The sequence below is a fragment of the Plasmodium brasilianum genome, chromosome 10 (assembly GCF_023973825.1).
Source record: "Plasmodium brasilianum strain Bolivian I chromosome 10, whole genome shotgun sequence".
NCBI lineage: Eukaryota > Apicomplexa > Aconoidasida > Haemosporida > Plasmodiidae > Plasmodium > Plasmodium brasilianum.
In genome coordinates, this window is record NC_090123.1 from 483,382 (window position 1) to 510,347 (window position 26,966).

The 26,966-nt window shown below is 25.0% G+C and overlaps 4 protein-coding genes across 4 annotated transcripts; 1 reads left to right on the forward strand and 3 right to left on the reverse strand.

The window, feature by feature from the left end:
• Positions 1–430: 430 nt before the first annotated feature.
• Positions 431–3,705, reverse strand: MKS88_003166 (heptatricopeptide repeat-containing protein; the record flags this gene model as incomplete). Its single annotated transcript, XM_067216234.1, has 3 exons — positions 431–579; positions 744–778; positions 980–3,705. 3 exons carry the CDS (start codon positions 3,703–3,705, stop codon positions 431–433), a joined length of 2,910 nt encoding a protein of 969 aa, XP_067072902.1.
• Positions 3,706–5,580: 1,875 nt separating this feature from the next.
• MKS88_003167 (mitochondrial-processing peptidase subunit alpha) lies at positions 5,581–7,396 on the forward strand (the record flags this gene model as incomplete). Its single annotated transcript, XM_067216236.1, has 2 exons — positions 5,581–5,959; positions 6,171–7,396. The coding sequence occupies 2 exons, from the start codon at positions 5,581–5,583 to the stop codon at positions 7,394–7,396; spliced, it is 1,605 nt and encodes a 534-aa protein (XP_067072903.1).
• Positions 7,397–9,176: 1,780 nt separating this feature from the next.
• Positions 9,177–13,562, reverse strand: MKS88_003168 (multidrug resistance protein 1; the record flags this gene model as incomplete). The annotated part of the gene is made up of 1 exon (XM_067216237.1): positions 9,177–13,562. The coding sequence occupies one exon, from the start codon at positions 13,560–13,562 to the stop codon at positions 9,177–9,179; it is 4,386 nt and encodes a 1,461-aa protein (XP_067072904.1).
• Positions 13,563–17,913: 4,351 nt separating this feature from the next.
• MKS88_003169 (zinc finger protein) lies at positions 17,914–23,355 on the reverse strand (the record flags this gene model as incomplete). The annotated part of the gene is made up of 1 exon (XM_067216238.1): positions 17,914–23,355. One exon carries the CDS (start codon positions 23,353–23,355, stop codon positions 17,914–17,916), a length of 5,442 nt encoding a protein of 1,813 aa, XP_067072905.1.
• Positions 23,356–26,966: the final 3,611 nt, after the last annotated feature.

A 26,966-nucleotide genomic window follows, 5' to 3' on the forward strand; every position in this document is an offset into this window, starting at 1 on the left:
TCTTCTATGAAAAAAGAAAATTAAATAAAAGAAAGATTAACCTAGTGAAGCTATGTTTATCACTGATAAGTTAACACATATTATACGCATATTTTTTCGATATTGTAAATGTATGTTTCGCTTTGTTTTGTTTTTTTTTTGCAAATATTGGTATGTACAATTGCACAAACATTTGTATAAATCTAGTCCCTTATTCTCTATTATCTACTCTTTTTTTTTCTCTCTCTCTTTTTTTGTTGAAAGGGATGTAAAGTTTGAATTTACATTTAAATTTTTTTTTTTTTTTTTTTTTTTTTATATAAATTATATTATTACAAAATTCTAAATTTTACTAAAAATGGATTTTAAAGCTTTTTTTAGATTAAATTAAAAAAAATAGGAAAAAAAATAACAAAATGAAAATGAAAAAAAAATAAAATAAAAAGGAATATCATACGAAGCATGGACACTTTTTATTAATTAAAATATCTATTATGAATAAGGGGAACACGATTTGCTCGCACTGGATATTTGCCCTTTCGTTATTTTTAAAAAGGTCATTCAAGCAGCTTAATACTGAGCTATGAATGTTTGACGCGCCTACAAAATAAAAGTACAAGTGGTTATGTGTACATATGTGTGTGTAGAGAAGTATTTATGCACATGCAGGTGTAGGTATATCCGTATGCACTATATTTTCACGAGTGAAAGCACATACGTTCACATATGCACGTATTTCTATTCACGTATTTTTGTAAGCTTACCCCTGTTCGTCTGCGTGAAGTCTTCTATGGAAAAGCTGTTGAGTTTAAAAATAGAAAAGTTTAAAATTTTACAAAATATGTAAAAAGTTTTTAACTCATATATATTCATATATTTATACAAATTGACGAAATGAAAAATTGTTAATGTTCTATAGATATAAATTAATTCATTTAAAGGAAATGAAGAAATTAACGGGTGTATGTTTTTTGTTTTTTTTATATCCCTCTTATCATACTCTGACAGTTCTCTAAAATTTGATGAGAGTAAATTGTAAGTATTTTGATCTAAAGAATTTAAAAAAAAGTCAAACTGCCTTAACAATAGCCTGATCGATAGGACGACATGTCTAGAAAAATTTTTTTGAAGATATATTTGTAAAAACAAATGTATCAAGTTGGAGTAAAATAAAAGTGATACATATTTATAACATAACTTTTCATAATAATAAAATATTTTGGAGAAAATTAATCTATATATACATTTTATATAAATATTATAATAACTGATATTTAGCTTAATTATTGATATGTATATATCAACAATTTTTGAGAAATTTTGCTTATAATTAAAATTTGCACTTTTTATATATTCTGTAATTTTGGATAGCAGAATGTTCACAAAATATAGTATATTATGATTTATATCAAATAAAAGCATATGCACATATAAATTAAAATATGTGCAGTTTATATTATTTTCTTCCTTTAGGCTAATAGCATCCAAATATTTTAATATAACATTTTTATTGGTTAAAAAATTTGAAATATTACCTCTACTATTAAAAATAAATTCATTGCATAAGTTTAAGGAGCGTATAAAATTAAAAGGTTTTATTATTATTTTTTTTTCATCTCGTCCAATAGGCTCATTCATTTTTTTTTCAATTTGTTCATTTGGGTCATTTATATTTTTAGTATGTTCTAATGTATAATTATTCAGTATGCTAAAAACGTTTTTTAAAATAAGCTCCACTTTGGTACATATATCCATGGGTATATAACTCCTACCCATTAAAATGTAAGGAAACAATTCCACTATTTTGTTTTTTATTATATATCCACATAAAAGGTTAAGAAAATTATTTTTCACTTTCGTAATATCACATTCGGCATTGCTGCTAGATGTACTACAACAGTATTGATGGTCTGTTTCATCATTGTCCATTCTTTTCATAATTAATTTTAATATTTCTTTAATATCTGTATTTGAAAATATTTCCTTTTTTTCTGTGTATATGGTTGTATCTATATCACTTTCTTCCTTATTTTTTTGCATAAATTGATTTATCTCTTTATATATGTCATTATACATGTATTCAAACAATTTATAATAATAGTTCTTAATAATAGCTACATGATTTGTGGCTTCCCTTTGAGATAATAGCAAGTATCTCTCAAGAGATGTTAGTAGCATTACTTTCATTTTAAACTCTAGAGTACTTACATTAATATATTGTAGAACGCATGAGAAGAATTCAGTACCTAGAGAAGCAGTACTAATTCTAAATTTATAAAAATGCAATATATATACCAATAAATTCTGTTTAAATTTTTTTTTTTTTACTAAATGTATAACGACGTTATCTAAATTTGTAAAGACAGAATCGGTTTGAGGAAACATGTAGTTGTCTGTACTACTATATTTGTAAATAAAATTTACAATAGTAAAGATATCTATATCTGTCATTAAATACAGATTCAATTTTTCATTACACTTATGTTGAAGCAACTTTGAGATAGCCATCAACAGTCTTAACTTTTGGTTTTCCTCTAAATATATATCATATTTTATGATAAAATTTAGAAAATTACAAAATTCTCTATTTGTAAAATGGTGAAACGTGTGCATACATCTATTAAATAGTGTGCATATAAATCCTCCATTTTGAATAAAATTATTTCCTTCTTTGTTATTGAAAAAGAAATATGTATAAGCTAACAATATATTTACTAGTTGTCCATTTGAAAAATTGATTAATAATTTTAAAATATCTTTTTTTATATTTTCAAGAAAAATTACAAAATTATGGAGTTTTAATCTATGCACAGAATACACAAAAATGTGTATATCTAGACAATTTAGTATGTACTCCTTTTCACACATTTGTTTATAAATAAAACTAAACATCTCTACACTTCTTATATTCAATATGTAACAACTATGTAACAGTAAAGAAATTTCTCTCATCGAATAATCATAATTCTCATTTGTAATTCTATATAAGAGCTTATCTATAAAAGAGACCCCATTATTTCCATTGATGCCATTATTCTTTTCATCATCTATTTTTTTATGGAGTAAGGGTAAAAGATCTTTATTATTTTTTGAGATATTAGAAAGTAAATTAATAATGTTAATCCATGAAGAGTTCGTATTATTAATGTCTTTTTTGGATAACACCAAAATGTGTTTATGTAATAAGAACAATACCATTTGATTTAATATTTTATTGCTTATTTTTATTTCACTTTTATGTATAATAGTTAGTAACATATTAAAAAAAAGAAAATTCATATTATTTATAATTATCGCATTTTTAGAAAGATGTACTACAGCTTCTTCAATTATACTATTATCTCTTTTTCCTTTTGTCTTTTCATTTTTCACGTTAAGTGACAAATATTTTAAAAGTTTTCCTATTTCCATGTTTTTATAATTTATTATATATTCGTTACTTGTGTTACCATTGGGCAACCTTCCCTCATATGCAGTAGTCCTGTTGTTACTAATATAGCTCTTGTTGCTGTTGCCTCTGTTGTTACTCTCATTCGTCTGTATATTTTTTCTTCTCTTTGTCCCCTTCCCCTCATGGTTATAACAAAACCCGTAAATACTACATTTTAAAAAATGCATCTTCTTCTCCTGAGAAGTATCTATCATATATCTCAAATATCCTATTAACCTCAAGTTCTGAAAAACGTATCCTCTACTGACAAACCACTCATTTTTTACAATTTTCATAATTCCTTGTTATTCTTTTTTATAATATGGATGTAACTTGTGCAGCGACTGCATTTCCTCGCTATGATATGACGTACTATATAATGTCATATTTAGAGTGGCTTTAAATGGGGAAAAATAGACAGTAAAAAATAAAAAATAAACAAGAATAAAACTAAACAATAAAAAATTAATAGTAAAAACTACGATTATAAAAGCTTGTAAACTTATAGACACGTTTGGATATGGATGGGACTACTTTAACTACTATCAACTAATTATTTTTCTAAATTTTACAAGAATAGATCTAAATTTTATTTTCCCATTCACAATGTCATACATTCTAATGATGAACATAGGATCAATCAATTTTAAAAATTATCTTCAATTATATTATATTATGTGAGAGGGAGAAAAAAAAAAAAATGCAACTTTTGTTTACTACTGTAGATGTTAAAGGAGTTAAAGTTTAGCAAAAATTAAATAACGAACAAACGTCTATTTTCCTTAAAAATGTGTATCTACAGCCTATTCTGTTAATGTTGTTCTACTGCTATACACATTTTTGTATGTAAACACATGAATACACAGATGTACCATATATACCATTCTGTGTTTTATATATTTTACTTTATATCACTTAAATATTGATACATATTTGTCATCCTCCATTGAGCATAAGCGTGGAAATGTGCATATATACATTCATTTTAATATATCTATATATTTTATCTATTTGTTTGTTTTATCTATTTGTTTGTTTTATCTATTTGTTTGTTTTATCTATTTGTTTGTTTTATCTGTTTATTTGTTTTATCTGTTTATTTGTTTTATCTGTTTATTTGTTTTATCTATTTATTTGTTTTATCTATTTATTTGTTTTATCTATTTATTTGTTTTATCTGTTTATTTGTTTTATCTATTTATTTGTTTTATCTATTTATTACTTTATTTTTCTTTTCTTTTTTTTGTATTCTTTGTTTGGGGGGCTTTCCACTCTTTTGTCAACCCCCAAAATACGCTTCACCCTTTTGAAAAAGGAAAGAAGCCAAATTTACATTCCTGGATTTTTTTTTTTTTTTTTTTTAATATATGCAACGTAGCATTATATTATAAAATGTATTTAAAATTGTATATATCAAATAGAGTACTATACACAATTTATGTATAAATTAATGTACGCTTTAATTTACCATGACACATTTTTTTTTTTTTTTTTTTTTTATTTTAATAAATTAAGATTTTGAATATTGTTCACTCTACTGTTTCGTAATATAGTGCATGACTGTCGTTCTCTATGATTTGCGTTTAGCCAAATAACAGAATAATATAAAAAAGGAAAAGGAAAAACACTAATAAAAAAGAAAAAAAAAAAAAAAGAAAGAGAAAGAAAGAAAGAAAGAACGTACAGAAAAGGAAAAAAAAAGCACAAAAACAAAAAAAGAAAAAGAAAAAGAAAACGTATATTTTCTCGCAACTATCTGCTAAGAATGTAATGTGTTTGCCTTTCGTTCGTTCTTACGTTCATTTCTTTTTATATATTTTCTTTTATTTTTCTTATTTTTATTTCATTTCCTTTTATACGTAATCGCAGTGATGTATACGTGGCGTTCATCATAAGATATTCTGCTAATTTTTAGAGCATTTTTAACAATTTCATGATACACATAAAATTGCCTAAAATACGATAATTCGTATGCTATGCATACATACGTACGTATGTATATTCGTGCTTATTCACACATGTATACGCACAATTAACCAATAAAAATAATTTTTAATTGACATACCTATTTTGCTTTACCCATTCTTCCGTACCTTTTTCACCACATCATCTTCAAATTGCACAGACATATGCGTTCACCAGTACTTGTTCTTATAAAGAGAGTCAATAAAATGAGCACAAACGCACAGAGGTTTCACATAGTACTTAGTAGAGCAAAGGTTGGTAAAAGGCTTTACAGTAGTGAAGTCTTAAAACTAAAACGCAACCCTAACTTAGATAAAATATATACAGGAGAAAAACAAAACTTTAGCAAAGTACCATTCAAAAAAGAAAAAATTGAGGATATAATTAAAGAGGTCAAATTTGAATATTATTATTTTAGTGAAGGGAAAAATAATAAATATAAGGATATACCCCTGAACATAGCTATAATAAAAGAATCAGAATTACCACCATATAAGCAAGTGGACGAAAAATTGCATTTTTCAGTTTTAGAAAATGACTTGAAAATTATCTCGACCAACAAAAATAACAGCGTATGCTCCATAGGTACTTTACATAATGAATTCGTATGTACGTAAGTACGTACATTCTATTACTCTGCGTGGACAGCCGTGTTATTGCTGTAAAGGCGCTATATACATGTATGCAATTCCGTTTGTCCGCTCGTTTATCTATTTGTGCCTCTAACCAATTCATATGTATCCCTAATCCGCACAAGTACCAACTTGTGGTTACATCCCTTCACCCATTTCTTCAGGACTTTACGTGAAATGCGGATCCAGGTACGAAGAAATAAACGACAAGGTGAACGAACAAGGCATGAGTGTAATGATTGAAAATATGGCTTTTCACAGCACTGCGCATTTATCTCACTTGAGAACAATTAAGTCGTTGGAAAAAATAGGAGCAAACGTAAGCTGTAACGCTTTTCGTGAGCACATGGTATATACATGTGAATGTTTAAAGGAGTATCTACCAGTAGTGACAAATTTATTAATAGGAAATGTATTATTTCCAAGATTTTTATCATGGGAGATGAAAAATAATGTAAATCGATTGAATGTGATGCGTAAAAAATTATTTGAAAATATTGAAATGTATATAACAGAATTACTACATAATACAGCATGGCATAATAATACATTAGGTAATAAGTTATACGTATGTGAATCTAGTGTAGAGAATTATAAATCTGAGAACATAAGAAATTTTATGCTTAAACATTTTTCCCCTAAAAATATGACATTAATAGGGGTAAATGTAGATCATGATGAATTAACAAAATGGACATCTAGAGCTTTTCAAGATTATGTTTCTATACCTTATACAAATCAAAAAGAAATAACTCCTAAGTATACAGGTGGTTTTATAAGTGTAGAAGATAAGAATATAAAGAAAACTAACATTGCAATAGCATATGAAACAAAAGGTGGATGGAAATCATCAGATATGATTACTTTAACTGTGTTACAAACGTTAATGGGAGGAGGAGGTTCCTTCTCAACTGGAGGACCAGGAAAAGGAATGTATTCAAGACTATTTTTAAATGTTTTAAATAATTATAATTTTATTGAATCATGTATGGCTTTTAGTACTCAACATTCAGATACGGGTTTATTCGGATTATATTTTACAGGAGAACCATCTAATACTCTTGATATAATAAATGCAATGGCTTTAGAATTTCAAAAGATGAACAAAGTAACTGATGAAGAATTAAATAGAGCAAAAAAAAGTCTAAAAAGTTTTATGTGGATGAGCTTAGAGTATAAATCTATTTTAATGGAAGACCTAGCTAGACAAATGATGATTTTAAATCGAATTCTTTCTGGAAAAGAATTATGTGATGCTATTGATGCTGTAACAAAAGATGATATAAACCGAGTTGTACGCTTATTCATTAAATCGAAACCAACTGTTGTAGTTTATGGAAACATTAATCATGCCCCTCATTATGACGAAATATGCAAAATTTTGGGATAAAAAAAAAAGAAAAAATGTGCTTCATATATATATTTTGACTTATTTACAATATTAGTTCAACATGTTTATTTTTGCACCCGCTTATGCTTTTTAGCCTTATTGTGGCTGTCCATTTGGTTCCCCATTTTCCCACGTTTTTATTTATCCATTACATATGTTCATTTTATATATATATATTCATTTTATGTATTTACTTATTTTATGTATTTATTTATTTTATGTATTTATTTTATTTCCTTTTTTTTTTTTTTATCTGTTTTCCCTTCTTTAAGTGCACTCACTGTGCATACGTGTACATACATACGCATGTATACACATATATAGTATATGCTATTTTTTGCATTTTTCAAAAATAGAAGAAAAAATGCAAAGACGACACTTATAAAACAGTGTCTAATCACGCTTTAGTAAGTATGAAAATTAAGAAAAAAAAAATATATAAAATAAGATAAAATAAAACAAAATAGCTACTCGCTTCAACAAATAATCCTGTACATAGCAGCTGTTAATGTATTTACCACCAACATCACGAATTTATTTGGCACATACCTTGTTCATTTCGTAACATGGGGTATTATCAAAAAACATTTAATCAATCAATGGGGGTAGACAATTTTTAAAGAATATTATATATGTATATATACATATATATATATATATATATCAAGACGTGGTCATATATATATTGTGTTTTGAAAATTTGCTGAACAGTTAATCTTTTTTTCTTTCTGTTTTTCGCTGGTAAAAGTTCTTTGCACAGAGAAAAAGAAATAAAATGGAGAAAAATGAAATGAAACGAAACAGAATTAAAAGGAGTATTCTTTTTTCTCAGGCTAACACGCAAACACGCTCCGTACAGCCTAGAGTTAACGGAACATTATTTTGCAATTAAAAAGTGTATTATTTCTTCAAGATATTATTTAAAAAAAATTATTGTCTAATAAGTTGAAACTTGAGTCTGAATACAAAAATATGGAGAGAGTTAATGAATCCTCATATTAAAAAATAATTCGGTTAATTCGCATATAAACAGAAAAAAAAAAAAAAAAAAAAAAAAAAAACGTTGGAAAAAAAAAAAAAATGAATAAATAAATAAACATATATCTATCAACATATACATGATGGATATGTGGATACATACATGACACAATTACATGCATATTTTTATATGTGTATACATGAGTACAAATCTTATCATACAGTAGACGCATTCATAAAAACGCATAAAAGTAATATATATTTTGTTTTTATTGACAAAAAATTTTTTATTTCATGAAGGATATATTAAAAATGGCTTTGACATCATGTGCAACAACTGATCGGAAGAGTTTTCTTTTTTTTATAAATTTTTTATTTATTTTATTTTTTATATATTTTTTATTTTATTTTTTATTTTATTTTTTATTTTATTTTTTATTTTATTTTTTATTTACATTTTATATTAATTTTTCATTTAATATACATACAATTTTTTTTTAAAATCACACCCTAATAATATTTAAAAGCGTCATATACGCACTTGTGTTTACAATGCGAGTGTTCACGTGCACATTTTCAAATTTATGAGATACGACTTCCCTTGCCCTCTCATTTCATACACACAGTCGAACACAGTTACACACAGTCACATACAGTCACACACAGTCACACACAGTCACACACAGTCACACACAGTCACACAAAATCACACAAAATCACACACTCTTATACTTACAATCACTCAAACGCATTCACCTACATTTACCTACATTCACCTACAATCACACCCACGTGTAAGTGTTCACTTGGCCAACTTAACATACTTCTTATATATACCATCCTGTTCTGCAAGTAGCTCCTCGTGTGTTCCTTGAGACTGCACATAGGAACCTAATCTATCTGGGTTGTTCAAGACAACAATTCGGTCTGACCTTTTGATTGAAGCAATTCTATGGGCAATAGTAATAATAGTTTTGTCTCCTCTATCTTTAATATCAACAATCGTTTTTTCAATTAATTTTTCAGAGTTCGAATCAAGTGATGAAGTAGCCTCATCTAGTAATAAAATTTTAGGTTCTCTCAATAATGCCCGTGCAATAGCTATTCTTTGTTTTTGACCTCCTGATAAGTTCTTGCCATAAGGACCAACATTTGTATCATATTTATTTGGTAACGATTCAATAAACTCATCAATGGCAGCAAATTTACACACACGTTTAACATCTTCTAAAGTAGCATCATCTTTTCCAAATTTGATATTCTCATAAATGGACATGTTAAATAACATAGGTTCTTGACTAACAATTGAAAATAGACTTCTTAAATCTTTTAAGTTGTAATCATTTATATCTACATCATCAAGTAATATAGAACCACTATTTTTGAACAATGTGTATTTATTATTATCGTCATCATCATCAACGTAACGTTCTTTCGAATGTTTGTTAAATTCATCAGCATTATTCATGGGTATTCCTCCTCCTTCCATATCTGCTCCTTCTTCTGTTACTCCAATGTCGTTATTAGATTTGTTTTTTATTGTGTCATTTTTAAAAATAATATGATCATTTTTTATATCATAAAATCTCATCAGAAGACTCATAACAGTCGACTTTCCACTACCTGTCTCTCCAACAATAGCTGTGGTTTTTTTACTTTCACAAGTAAAAGATAAATCTTTATAAATAGGTACATTAGGTCTTGATATGTATCTAAAATTTACATCTTTTATTTCAATTTTTCCCTTAATATCATCTATGTTCTTTATTCTTATACCGCCAACATCTCTAACATCAATATTCGACTTTCTCATAATCAATGGATAATATTTTTCAAAAGATGCTTTAGCACTTTCTGAGTCTCCCTTAAGTGACATTAACTTTCCAGCATAACTACCAGTAAATAAAAAGGTAAACAAGGATTTCATAAAATCATCCACTTCAATAGTACCTCTTCTTATTAACAAAGAACCAAACCAATATGCAAAACTGTTAACAAATAACTGAGCACTTTGACTAAATCCCCATAAAATTGAATTTACTATAATTTTCCTTTTCTGACCTTTATTACTGTAATCAATAGCTTTTTCTATTAACTTGCAAAAGTATTCTTCTAAACCATAAGTTATAACCGTGTTCATATTATAAAAAGCTTCTTGTATTAAGAAATTGGGATCTTTAAATATTTCATCATCTGAATTATATACAAAAGCAGTATTACTTCCATAATTATTTCTCTTTTCTTCTATACCTTTACTTTTTGATAATCTTGCTCTTATTGCAAACACACGCATCAAAATGAAGTATGTACCTGTTAATACTGCTGCTACAATTGGGCAAAAATAAAACGATATAACCATACTAACTAAAAAGAGCACAATAAAATGTGTAAATATAACAGTATTGTTTACTAAACCTGTTTTTAATAAATGAACATCTCTATTAATATGAGTTAATAACAAACCTGGTGCATTCATATCATGATCAAAAAAACTAATTTCTTGATGTAAAATATTTTCAAATAATCTAAGCTTCATTGTCTTTTCGACCTTTTCACCTATTATATTGTTATAGTAGTTCTTAAGTGTTTCTGATATAAACATAGCTATAGCAATAATAAAAATGTAAAGAGAATACTTGTTTGAATTCTTTTCTAAATTAGCAAAGTCGAATAGCGTTGTTACATATTTTGCATATAATATGGCAAATAAGGGATATAATCCACCTGCTACTATAATACTCAGCACTATGATAAAAACATCTTTTCTGTATGAAAACATTTCCTTATATACTACGCGTAGGTTATTTGGTCCTTTCGTTTTCTTTCTTCTAAATATTCTTTTAAAGAATGATACTTTTTCTTCATTTCCATTTGTCGATAATTCCATATCTTTATTTTTAGAAGCTCCCTCCCCGTTTGCATTATTCAACATGCTGCTGTTATTATTGTTGTATATACTTTCATTGTCGTTTCCCACATCTGAGTCTTTATAAACACTACTTTTTCTTTCAGAATCATTATCATCACTGCCCTTGTTAGATCTGTTTGAAGATACCTTCTGATTATTAATCATGGAATAATAAATACCATTTTTATTTTTCATCAAAGAATCATGTGTTCCTTGTTCAATTATGTAACTACCTAGGTTATTAATTGGATTGTTATTATTGCTACTGTGGTCTGCAGCGTCGTAAGGAATACTAGAATGGCTACCCATATTATTATTTTCCCGATTGGACAAAACAAAAATTGTATTTGCATATCTGATAGTACTTAACCTGTGCGCAATGATAATAGTAATTCTGTTTTCATTTCCCTTCAAATTGTTAATTGTTTTTTGAACCAAATATTCTGATTTGTTATCTAAGGAAGATGTAGCTTCATCTAGTATTAAAATTTTTGGATTTCTAATTATAGCCCTAGCAATAGAAATCCTTTGTTTTTGTCCTCCTGAAAGTTTAGAAGCATTTGATCCTACCATGGTGTCATATTTATCAGGAAGAGCTGAAACAAAATCATGAATTAGTACTTTTTTTGAAACATTTATAACTTGAGAATCATCAATTGATTCATATGCCTTTTTCACTTCCAGAAGATCACTAGTCCTATTCGTTTTAATAATATCATTAAAATCTTTTGTACATTTATTAGTACGACATTTATTCGTATTCTCATCATTATCATTATCCATGTCCTTGTGGTCATTATCCCCGTTCTGAAGATATTCTAAGTCCTGTATACTAAGCAAACTATACTTTATATTATTTTTAATAGAATTGCTAAATAATAATGGATCTTGGCTAACAACACCTATTTTTGATCTCCACCATTTTAGGTTTACATCTTTTAGATTATGTGAATCGTTAATAATAATATCTCCATCTGTTGGGTCATAAATACGTTCAATTAATTTTAAAATAGTAGATTTACCACAACCTGACTCACCAACAAATGCATATGTTTTTCCTTCTGTTAAGGTAAAATTTAAATTCTTATATACTTCTACATCTTTTCTAGTATCATAATGAAACTTAACATTTTTAAATTGTATCTTATTTATATCAGGTAAGACATCACCTGTATTACCACTACTTTCTATTAATGGTTTACGATTAATTATTTCATACAGATTATTAGTTGCCTCTAACGATTTCATATATTCACTAATATTTGGTAATATTATAGTAAGCATAAACATACTAATTAGTACACCTAACAATATTGATATAACAGAACCGCCATGAAAATCATTATTAATGCTCTGTTTACGCATGTCTGATATTATGATCCTAGTACCATACCAAAAACCAAAAGCATAGGATACTAATATAAAACCATTAATCAAACCAACATGTAATGATTCCATAAAATTTGCTTTCAACATATATTTACTATACATTTTTTCTGATAATTTAAATTTTCTTAAAATGATATTTTCTCCACAATAACTAACAACTGTTCTAATACCTACTAACGCTTCTTCAATAATAGACATTGTGTTATTATTATATAATAATGACGTTTTCTTATTTACCCTTACTTTTTTATTACATATTACACCACACATATATATTAATGGAAAGACACAAGTAATACATAAAGTTAACCTCACATTTTTAAATAATGACCACAAATATAAACCCAAAAATGAACTAGCATAGGTAAAAATAGTAATAAATTTTGTTCCTATTCCTGCATTTACTTGTTCTAAATAAAATTCTAAATCTGATTTTAATTTTGATCCAGAATTATTATCATGAAACTGTCCATCTTGATAAAAAACACTTTTCAAAAATTCAATTTTTAACGTTTTTAAAATTTTTGTTGTTACAACATCCATACAAAAACTTGATATAAATGATAATATAAATTGAAAAATACCTATTAATACTAAGGACAAAATTATTTCATTTATATCTTCACCTAAATTCATATTTTTCATTATATCTCCAAAAACGGAAATAAAAAATGGTAATGTACCTCCTGATATTGTTGCACATATAAAAGCTATACCCAACAATTTCTTATGTGATGACGGTAAACATTTAAAAGGCAAAAAAAATGATATGTTCTGACTCTTTATTTTCCTAAACAACTCCAAAGTCCCTTTCTTATTTAGCTCCTTTTCTACTTCATCTTTTATACTAAGGTTACTCCCATCTTTCTTATAGTTTTGATCTTTCTTCATTTTCATGGAATGCAGGGCGTAAGATCACAATGTACGTACTATATCTATATCTATCTATATATATATACATACATACATATATATATATATATATATATATATACATATATATATATATAAATATACATATGTAAACGTTATTAAATGCATACAATTAGTGTGTTCGCTGCTACATTTATCGTCTGTTTGCTGCTATGTCGGTTTGTGTGTATGCTTCTATGTCTGTATATGTGTTTCTTAGTGTGTGTGTGTACCTCGGTCTCGTACATGCGTGCGCTGTGCACATAAATATACACATATATGGGTTGTGTATACGTTGTATGTGTATAAACTAAACAAGCAAATACGCGCACATACAAAAATACAGCGTTCGCGAAAAAGCCGTACGCTGTAAGTATTACAAAACTACAACAAAAAGGATAAAAACAAAATTCAAAATGGAACAAAAATTCATAGAATTGTTGTACATACACATATGTGAACATATATAATCATGTATAACTTCATTTATATGTTCACGTATATGTTCATGTATTTCTCTAAGCACATATGTCCACATAAAAATGCACATTCACATACACTTGGTATACTTTTCTGCGCAATATATATAGTATATGAAAATAAATTAAAACGTCCTCAAAACTGCAACATGTAAGCGGTTAAATTATGCCGTACATAAATAATTTCTCAAATGAATATTTCTCCTTTTTCCCTTTTTAAATAACTTTATAAAAACAATTAAATTATATGACACATATATAAATGTATGTATATATACATATATAATAAAATATGTAATATATAGTAATTCTATGCACACTTATATATAAATACTACAAAACATAATACTAACTTATTAAAAATTTAAGCGCACAACGGTTCTTTATATTATTTGATAAAAAAAAATGTTCATAAGCGGAAATTAATCTACACTATCTTAACAATTTAACACCTACAATCATTACATCATAATCTTTAATGAATAATTGCATTCATTAATTAATAACTCTATCTATACAAATATATATATATTGTTCATTCAAAAAAAAAAAAAAAACATAATACATATATACATACATAATATATAAACATATACAATAAATTAAAATATATTAATCTACATATTTTTTATTCTTATAAAAAGATGTACATCTTACGGAGTTTAAATCAAACAAGGATGATAATTTTTAAAAAGTGCATTTTTTTTTTTTTTTTTCTTTAAAAGAGCATTTAAAAAAAGCTCATATTCTAAAAGTAAAATAAAGTTAATCACCTACTTTTCTATGCTATTATATATATATATATATATTATAAATGTATACATATCTATTTGTAAAACTTTATTTTTTCTTTAAAATTATATATATATATATATATATATATATGTATTATATATAATCTGTAAAATTATTATTTTTTTATTTTACAAAATTTTCTTCGTTATCACTTAAAATACATATATATTTATTAGTATATAAATCTATAAAAAATATATCTAAATATATATATATATATTTTTTTTTTTTTTTTTTTTGCTACCTAGTTTACAATTATCTATGTGAAAACGGGATTTTTTCATCACCTTTACTCATCTAAATAATATATATTTTATTATTGTTCCATACCTAAACATTATTTATATATACTTTTACTTCAACAAGCATAATATATATATGGAGTAGTTTAAAAAAATTATTTAGCTAATTCTATGTATATATATGCATTTATATACGTTTAATATATAGCATAACCCTAGATAAAAATGTATAAGAACATATGTAAAAAAAATTTATAATAACATTTAAATATATTTTAATAATATTTTATATATATATTTATATCACTCTAGGGAATATCATTAATTTTATCTTTTTAGTATTTTCAATTCCCATGTGTTTCTTTTTCATCGATAATGTAACAAAAACAAAAAACGATTTAAAAAAAAAAAAGATAAGTAGAATAATAGTAGTCCATACGTATTTTTATTATAAGCATATTATAAATATATAAAAAATACATATGCAAAAAATAATATTAAAATTTACATTTTTAATTCATTGTTCTTTTTTTTTAAAAAATAATATCCCATTATTATTGTATGATACTTATTTTAATTTATTTTTCGTTATTTTTTTGTATTTTTTTGTATTTTTAGTATTTTATATCATTTTAAGCTATTTTATTTATTTTGTATTTGCCAATAAATCGAAAGCTTGAAGTTTCATTCTGTGTACTCCTTTATAATAATAAAATAAATATTAAAAATAAGTGATACTATTATTTTTTGGGAGGGGCCTTTTTAATTATATGAATAATAAAATAAATGCATGCATACATATATATTCTTGTACATATTTAGTAAATTTAATAGGTACAAAAAAATATTAACTATTTAATAGAAAATAAAATACTCTTTATTATTATATTATACTACTATGTTTTGCTTAAAAAATTTTTTTGCTGTTTTATTTATTTTTTCCCGTTTATTAAAAAAATGACATAGATTTAGATCCTATATTAGATATACTATTTTTAATTAGAAAAACGTCTCTTTTTAAAATGTAAGTATTTTATGTATGTATATATATATATATATATATGTATATGCCATATATATACTTAAGAGTAACAAATATATATATATATAATGAGACTGATGCGTGTGATACGTATTTCAAAATATTGTAGTTCATTGTAAAAGAGGAAGAAAAAATACATTTGGTCGGCAGTGCTGTATGTAATATATGAAAATCAACTTAAATTTTTAAAAAAACTAATAGAAAATGTATATAAAAATTAGTATTCTGTAATTTAAAAAAAAAAAAAAACATTAAATGTTTTAATATGTCCTCTTATCTATTTTTTATTCATCTTTACAAGTCTTTTATTGAAATTTAATTGATAATTTTTATTACATATGAGCATATTTCAAAAAAAAAAAAAAAAAAAAAAACTCTTCATTTTATATATTCCCCTTAGAACGAATATACAAAATGAAGAGGAAACAAAATTATGTATGTGAGTAATTATAAAAGTGATAATTAATTTTTCTTTTTATTTTTATTTTATTTAATTCCTCTTTTAATTAAAATTACGTAGCTATTATTTTCAGTAAACAGCTATACAAAAAGTAAATATTATTAAAAAGATGTAACAATAAAATAATCAAATTAAAAGTTTTAATTAATCAAGTTTTCCTGATTGCCCAAATGTGTTTTTTATTATATATATACATACCAGTCCAACGAACGAGTATAAAACAAAACTTACATAATATATATAGAATTAACATATACACATGCGCCTATACACAATTCGCCTTTGCTGTTATTTTCCTTTAATGCAGTTGTAAACATATTTAAAAAAAAAAAGAAAAAAGAAAATAAGGAATCAGGATATAAGAAAATGAAGTATTATATGATGAAATAAATAATAAATAATAAATGCGTATATATTTAATTGTATATATTTAAACATCATAATGAAGCAATATGATGCGTGCACTGTGTGATCTATATATATTGTCATATAAAAAATGTGCATATATAAAAAGAGAAAAAAAAAAATGGTTTCATATAACTGTGTAGATGTAGATATAGATATGTATACTACATATAAGCATTATATATATTTCTAATGATCAATAACAAAATAAATTTTATTAAATTGTAAATAAAAAAAGAAAAATGTATAGAATGGAAAAAAAAAAAAAAAAAAGGTGCAGTAAAAATATACCATACACGGCTTGAATACAATAATATTTGTAGTGATGTACACACATACATACACATATGAATTACATAGATGTATTATATACATATATAATCATATTTAAAGAAAAATACAATTTTGCAAACATATCAATGCGTTTTCAATGTTTTATACTTTAAAGCTGTGAAACCCCTTTTAAATTCACTATTCAAAAAAATGGCTGTACAATTAAAAAATACAATAATAGAATATGAAAAAAAAATATATCCATAAAAATGCATATATATAAACACATAATACATATATATAAATATATAATACATATACATATATACATATACATATATACATATACACAATGTAATAAAATAATATAAAATCTCAAACATTTTTCATTAGTCTTTTATACCTAGCGAGCCTATTTTACCCGCAAATATTTCTCTATATATGTGTTTCAATCAATCTAATTTTTACCCATAAATAAATATATATATATATATATATATATTATATATATATATATATATATATATGTGTTTCCACATTGCTCCATTTACGTATACATATGCATACATTCAAGCTTTCAGCTATACTTCCTCATTGGTAACTGCTTTCAATGCATACAAACAATGGAACGACATCAGTCTTGGTAATACTGCACATAAAAATTAATATCCGAAATTAGATATTGCACTTGTGGTTTTAATAATTCTATTATCATTTGACACAATGATTTTTTTATAAGCTGTCCACAGTTTAAACAAGATAATTCGATTAATGAAACTTCAAAAGGTGCTACTTTTTTTATATATTGATAACACGAAACACAAGTTTTCAGTTGTTCATTTGTTGAATACTTTTTACTTTTACTATTTCTCTCATGCACATTATTCTGTGATGTATCATCTGGTGAACAGTTATTCTGTAAGCTCATATATGGCGTATCTTCATACTCCGAATTCGTACTCTGTGAAATTATATTATGTGAACCACTTTTTTCTAAAATGTTATTCTGCAAAATGCAATTTTGGGATTTGGTTTTTTCCAAAATGACATTTTCCTTCTTCTCCTTATCATATTGAACGAACTGTTTTTTAACCCTTGCTCTTTCTTCTGTAGATGATCCTTTCAGTGGACTAATAAAAGACGTTAAGGTTTTGAATGTGCTATAATTACTGCTACTACAATTCTGTTCACATATATTATGGCAACTATTATCATACATGTGTGTATGTTCATTTCCTGTATTCACAGTATTTTTCTTAATATTATTATTATTATGCATGTAGTACAACGTACTTCCTTTCTCTTCGTTTGTATTCTGTTCTCTATTATTACTCTCCTTATACTCTTTTTCACTTTTACAATAATGGTCTAATATCTTTGAAGGGATGTTCAATTCATCGTTATTATGCTTTTTTAATTTATCAGCTGTAAGAACTCTTCCACTTTGTATTTTTTCATTTTTTAAATTTCTTGGGGAATAATACTTGTTGTTCTTATATAACATATTATCATTAGATAAATTAGTTTCATTATTCAAATTTGTATTATTGCATGCCGTTATTTTTGTTTTGTTTATTATAATTGTAGAATTTTCTTGGCTATCTTTGTAACATGTTTCGTTATAAGCATTGTTATTTATCAGGTTCTTCCTTTGCTTACCTTCATAACTATTACTATTGATATTGCCACTGATATTACCGTTAGCAAGTGTTTTCGTATCAAAACCTTTGTAGCTATTGTATGAATTATTATACACGTTATTATGTACCATATTATTGTACATATTATTATGCAGAATAGGATCTATGTTGTTATAGTAAGTATTTCCACTATTCTCCATGCAAGTGTTGTTTGTATTAATGTGACTACCATCATAGTCATAAATGCAATTATAATTAACGTTACTAGCATTATTATAGCCATTATTATTTCCATTACTGTTACCGTTATTATTGCCCTTATTGATGTACATGTCATTATATATTTTCCTATGCCTATTATTATGATTGTCTGGATTATGTACATACTTACTGAAATTAAAACCATTAGACATATGATTACCATCTGCATTCATGTTACAGTTATTACTATTATTACTGCTGTTATTTTCTTGGATAATATTTTCTAAATTGTTATCTAAATTGCGACTGTCAAAATTTCGATTGTCTAAATTGCTACTATTACGTGTTTCGAATGACATACAGTTCTGCGCAATCCTTTTTTTACCTCTGAAATATTTACTCGCTTTTTCTATATTATTTAAAGTAGGTGGAGAATAGTCGTGTGAATTGTAACTACAATTATTATTACTATTAGCAGTATTGCTGTTTTTATTATTGGCTATTGAGTTAGTAATATCATAATTATTATTTTGTTTTACATTTATATACGGAAAATTATTCGTATTCATGTATCTATTTACATTCCCCATAGTACTATTATAACTCCTAAAATTATTGGTATAATTATATATGTGATCCGTATTAGAACTACCTATGTTGTTGTTATAATTAATGGTATCATTATCCACGATGTTATTATTGCTTATGCAATTATTACTCATGTTCAGGCTTCTCAAGTTGTTATTGATAATAAAGTTATTGTCATTACTGCTGTTGTTATTATTGCTGTTGTTATTATTGCTGTTGTTATTAATGCAGTTGTTATTACTGTTGTTGTTATTGCTTCTGTTGTTATTGATGCTGTTCTTATAACTCCTACTGTTATTACTACTATTGTTATAACTGTTACTGTCACAGTCATTCCTGCCGTAGTCGTTTCTTCCATAATTGTTACTATCACAATAATTACCCTCATAAATATTGTTATTATACCTTCCATGGGCATACATCACATTGCTGTTATTGGTATTTATATTATTTACACAATTTTTACTTACATTGTTGTAATAATAATTAAAATCATTACCAGTGGAATTATTATAATTGTAATTATAATTATTATTATTATTATTCATATTGCTACTGTTATTGCTATTATTATTGTTGTTATTCAAACTTCTTCTATTTTTATAACCATTCTTGTTATATTCCAGCGAGAAGTTTTTTTTCTTTTGATAGTTCTGCGTATTACTATCTCTATTACCATAACTGTTATCGTATTCATGGTTATTAGTACTAGTGTTATCCATATCAATATTATAATTAATTCTATTATTTTCATTTAACTTGGTAACATTGGGTTGTCTTCCATGCCCTATTTCATTGCTTATATTTTTGTTATCAACATTAACATCAACATTAACATCAACATTAACATCAACATTAGCATCAACATTAGCATCAACATTAACATCAACATTTCTATTAAATTTTCCATTTGCTGTTTTTTCATGAGTCCCTTTTAAACTATCATCGCTATTTGGTATGCCACCCTTTATGTCATCCTCAGTGTCACTTTTCTTTCCATTCTTTACGTAAAAGTCAGAGTTCATATTATTTTTGTTCATTTTTAGCTCTTCAAATTTAGTATGAACAACAGATGCATCAAAATTTCTACCAATAACATTACTACTCAACTCGTTTTTATCTGTTTGTATTTTATCATTATTCGATATTTTCTCATCTACTTTTTGAAACGATGCAATTCCACTCAACATTCTGTTACTATTTTTTCTTAATTTTGAAAGAGGTAAACATTTGTCCTCATTTTCCGATTTTACATCAACCTGTTTCATTTGATTAACTTCCTCTTCTCCATCTACTTTTTTTGCATCTCTTACTTCTACATCTTCCTCATTTACACACTTTTCATCTTTTATATTTTCACACTCATTCTCTGCTATATTATTAACTGCTTCTTCTTCGTCCTTATTAATTATATTCTCCTCTTCCCGTAGTACTCGAGATTTATGTACATTCTCACTATTTATATCATCACAAGGATAATCATCTTCCTTTAATATAATAGGCAATTCTAAATTATATCCTCCATCTTTAAAGTAACCTTTTGAAATATCAGAACTATTCAATTTTGCTCTTTCACTTCTCTTAGGAAAAATAGCATCTTCATTTGTTTTTTGGCTTTGATTTTCATCCTCACCTAGGGAAGACAATTCATCTTTTGATAAATCGTTTGATAAAAAACAATATGTATCCTTCGTACTAATAGACATAAGTTTACGTGAATTATTAAGAAAATTTTCTCTTTTTTTCTGATTATTATCTTTTTTCATATCATACATGCTTAAAACACTTTCTTCCACCTCTCTTATTGTTGTACTACCCTTACTTTCATTCAGAGAATAGTTTTCCAACGACTTCAAATTATTCAGTGAATCTTTATTATTAATGTCACTTTTGGAATTTTCTGAATCTTCATTAATTTCCTTGATATCATAATTATCATCATCACTATTCATATTTATATTCATATTCGTATTCACTCTGTTATTATTAATATTCCCACTATCTTGGAATATATTATTTCCAGATCTATATTTTAATTCCTTATGACCATGTGCATGCCTACAATTTGTATCTGCCTTACAATATCCATTGAGAAAGAACTTACATAATGTCGTTTTGTAAAATTCATCAGTTGATCTAAGTTCTTCAACATGGTGTGCAAAATTGCATTCTTTCTTCGATTTAAAACATAAATTTTTCATAAAATTACGACACATCGCTGTTTTGTATAAATTAGGAATAGGCTTCAATTCACTTTTATCATGTGCATATGGGCACATATTATTTGAAAACCTTTTACATTTCTCTTTAGTATTCATATATGGACACATTTTCGTTTTACAAAATTGAACATTTAAGGCACTTTTAAAATCATAATTTGCCTCTCTACTTGGCATATATATAACAGAATCCATTTTTCTCTCTTTTGATTTGAAATGATTATTGGAACAACTTTTTGTAGGCATATTTGTGTAATCCTTTTCTTGTGTAATGTCTTGACTAGAGGTATAAGTAAACTGTTTAACTTCTTTTTTTTCATAAATATTATTTCTATTGAAAGATTTACTTTTCCCCATAAAGTTACTTCTTTTGTTGTCTACATTTTTATTATTATTTATACTGCTTTCTTCATTTTTGCTTTTACGTTTAATACTACTGTTAACATCATTATTTCGATCAAAATATTCAGATGAGGTATTATTATCATCATTTTTAATAGAATCTACATTATCATTTTTTTCATTGTAGACGCTACTTTCTCTATTTTTACTCATAAAATGGAATGTTTGCTTTTTTTGATGATCATATCTTCTTCTATTTTTATTTCCAAAGGTATTCAAACTACATTTTTCAGTGGTTGATAAGATACTTTCATTATTATTAAATACATTTTTGCCGCATTGTTCTCCTACACCCTCTGACGTGTTCATGTTTGGATTTGAATTATTCTTGCTAAATACCTTGTTCATATTATAGATCTTGTCACTGCTATTATTAATAATGCCGATATTACTGATACCATTATTATTATTACTAACGCCATTATTACCATTACAACTACTGTGGTTATTATAACTGCTATTATTGTTATTACTGTTGTTATTACTGTTATTATTACTGTTATTATTTCTATTATTATTATAACAACTTCTTAAGGCACTATTCTTTTTCAAACGAAAATCATTCAATCCCTTTTCGCCATTATATTCATATCCATTATGCTTTTCTAAATTTCTTTCTTTTCCCATATACTTATTATTAATATCTTTATCTTCATAAAAAAAGTTGTTGAACTCACCTTTACCTTTGGAAAAATTTTTTGCACGTATATTTTTTTTGTTTTTTTGATTATTAGCTGAATAATCCTGTGTGGTTTTAAAATTACCAACAACTTTATTTTCAGAACATGGATTATTATAATTCATTTTTTTTCCTTCATCTTTTCTGTTATTTATTCTTATTTCCTCTTTTCCATTTCGTTCACAATTATTGACATTTTCAAATTTCTTTTTATAAGTGTTAATTTCAATTTGTTTATTATTATTACTGTTTGGATACGAATTATACGATTCTACATTACCATTTATTAATTCATTATTGCATACAGCATTATATGAATTTCTATTATCAAATGAAACACACTCCATTTTTAATATTTTTGAATTAACGAATATATAGGATAAAATATATGTATATATATATATATATAACTATAATAAGAACTGCTATATAATTTTTTTTTTTTTTTATTTTAATAATACTATGTTGATTATACTATTTTAATATACAAGGTGAAAATTATGCAACATAAATGTATATGTATTCAATGAATTTTTTGTATAAATAATAAAAATGTGTTAACAATAACAATGATTAATTCTCCTTCGATTATTTTTATGAACAGTCTTTTACACATATTTAATTACGCGTAAAAAAATAAAAAATGCGAAAATATGGTAACATTTAAAGTGTTTCTTATATATATATATTCATATTTGATCTTGCTAATTACAAAATAATATATTATCTATATAATTTAGGCATTTCCCTTTATGGATTTCAAGTGTATATTTTTATAAATCAGACAAGAAATGCAAATATATTTAAAATTAATCATTCCTTAAAGAAACAAAATAAATTATGTAGTTAATTGTATTTTCATGAATGTAACTCATAGTTAACCAATAAATCAGTCAGTTTTTTTTTTTTTTTTTGATTTTTCCCCTTTTTCTTTTGTAAATAAAAAAAAAAAAAAATACGATATATTATACTACTTATATATCAAGTTAAATATTTTTACAAAACATATATATATATAAATTCTTACAAAAAAAAAACATTTTTTCAATTCTTTATCATTTTAATTTATATGCAACCAACAATGTAACATTTGACAAACGTTATATGTATAAAGGTGAGCGGGAAAAAAAAAGTACTCAAAATATGTGTAAACCTTATTATATATAGATAATATATTAAAATTAAAAGAAAAAGGGAAAATCTCACCTTATTTCGTACTTAAATTTTTTTTTTTTGCCTTTTTTTTTTTAATTTTTTTTATGAATTTCAAATTTTTTCAAAGCTAAATTATATACATTTGAATATAAATAAGTATGATTATGATTATATATATATATTTTTTTTTTTTTTTTTCAAAATTGTTATATTAGCTAAATAAGCAAGTGCCCGTGCATGTAACAAATATTATATATTTTTTGCTGACCCCGCACGAATAAAAAATATGTAAATATAATTTATATATCGTGATATATATATACATAAAAAAGATTACGTATACATAAGTATACAGACGTTATATAATATAATATATATATAAAAATATCATGTGTTCATATATGTATAATCATATTGTTTAAATATATATATGTACATATAAATATTAAGTTAAAATGTAAATATATATATATATATGTATAAATATGAACAATTACGTACAAATAAGTGTACTTGTAAATGTGTATGTATGTACGTATGTATTAACGGTATATTTTGTGCATTGGACTCGTTAACATTTTCATCTTACCATTAATGATATATTTTCACTTGTAATGAAGATGAATAAATCAAATGGTAAAAAAAGCAACATATTAAAGACACTACTAAATTGAAAAAAAAAGAATATTTTTAAAGATAAAAAAAAAAAAAAAAATACGCAAGAAAAAAAGAAACTATCATTATAAAGTATAGGATAAATAAAAATATCAGATTTGATGTTTTAAACATTCTTTAGATACCATTTATTTAGTTCTAATTGTATGAAGTACCATAATTTTGCTTTTTTATTTCAAATAAAAAAAACTTTTCCGTATTAATTTATTTTTTATATTCCTTTGAACATAACACATATAACAAATAATTTGCACATTCTCTACAAAAGATAATAAAATATTAAAGAAGCACACCAAAAAAAAAAAAATTAAATTAAATAAAAAAGGGGAAAAAAATTATGACAATGACATAATTTTTTTTTTTTTTTTTCGTAAGTTTGGCTATTTACAATAAAATATTAAAACGTTTTACTACAAAAATATAGCTAAAGGGTTATATATATTTTTATATATATAAGCTAACGTTATAACAGGATAAACTTTTACTCATTTTTTAAAATAGGTCTATTTTTAGCATCCTTTGATCATATAAATGTGAATCTTCTTTATCATTAAAAAATTTTTTTTTTTTCCTGTTACTTAGGTATTATTCTTTTGACTTTATTATTCAACGTAAATTTAGTTATATATATATATAAATACGTTTATGGGTACAAGATATATTCTTACTTTTACAAGTGAGCACATCTTTGTGTTATATCTGTATAAAGAAGGAAGTTTTAAAAAACAAAAGGATAGCTACTTATATTTCATGCAAAATCAATTATTTTCTATGATCAATATTATATATAAAATATATACATACATAAGCACTTGCATACATAAGGTTTGGACACATTGGACACGTTTTCGATCATAATTTTTTTAAATATTTGTAAAAATAATCGAAACTCTCAAGTGACAAAATTTATGTTTTTTTATCATGTGCTATATATAGCATTAATGTTTTAAAATTATTAAAAGAAATTTTATCATTTTTCCTTTTTAAGTTTATATTTATTACCACTTCAAAATTTTACTATATCATTCATAAAACTTTATATTAAATTGAAAAATTAAAAAACAGAATTAAAACATTTCTTAAGAGTTACAAATTTTAGAATAATAATACTCGTTTATATCATATATCACAATAATATACATCAAAGTAACATTTAATTTTTTCTTTTCCAAGGACCTACTATATTTGGTTTGTATCACATACAATTACACTTTTTGAATACTTTATTAACATTTCATAATTGCACTTATATTCACTGTCTTATACATAGTTTTAATTAATAGCGATCCTTATTTTTTAAAATATAATATAGAAAAAAAGCAACTCTTAGCAGCTCTACAAATATTTTTTAGTTTTTTAAGTTGAAAAGTTTATTCTATTTTTTTTGTTGAGAATAATGAATATCATTTAACTAATTTTTTTTTTTTTTTTTTTGGATTTTACTAGATAACATATATATATATTTGGAAGGATGCAGAATAATTGTAATAAAACATATTTTTCATGAGTAATAAGCTAAGCCTTTTTTTTATTCCATTTTATCTTTTTATTACATATAATAAAATCATTAAAGGTGTACTCCCAAAATGGGGTTATAATGGTAACTTTCTAATTTACCAGTGAAACATAAAATCATATTTTGCATTTATCATCATAGCAACAAATGTACATAAGATTAAAACTAATATTTCTTTTGTTTTTCCGTAAGAATTCCACTTTTCAATTAAAAGCATATAAAAATAATGCATGCTATAATAATATTTGCAAAATGGTAAAAACAGTAGTATGTTCTGCACCTTCATCAAATTGTAGTTTAAATACAGTTGTTTCCCACTTCCTTTTGATGACTTTAAAAATGAAATTGGCAAAAGCTAAAATGAATGTTGATTACACAATAATATTTGCACAGTGGATATACATACATGGATACATACATATATATATATTTATATATGTATATATACATGACGAATATTTAAAAAATGCTGTTTTTAATTAAAGATATGTGATGATATATTGTTATACTAAAATATAATGCAGACACTGATTAACACAACTAAAAAGTTGGCATTTATCTAGAAAGAATTTCTTATAGCAAAATTTTCTTCTATTATAATCGAAAATACGT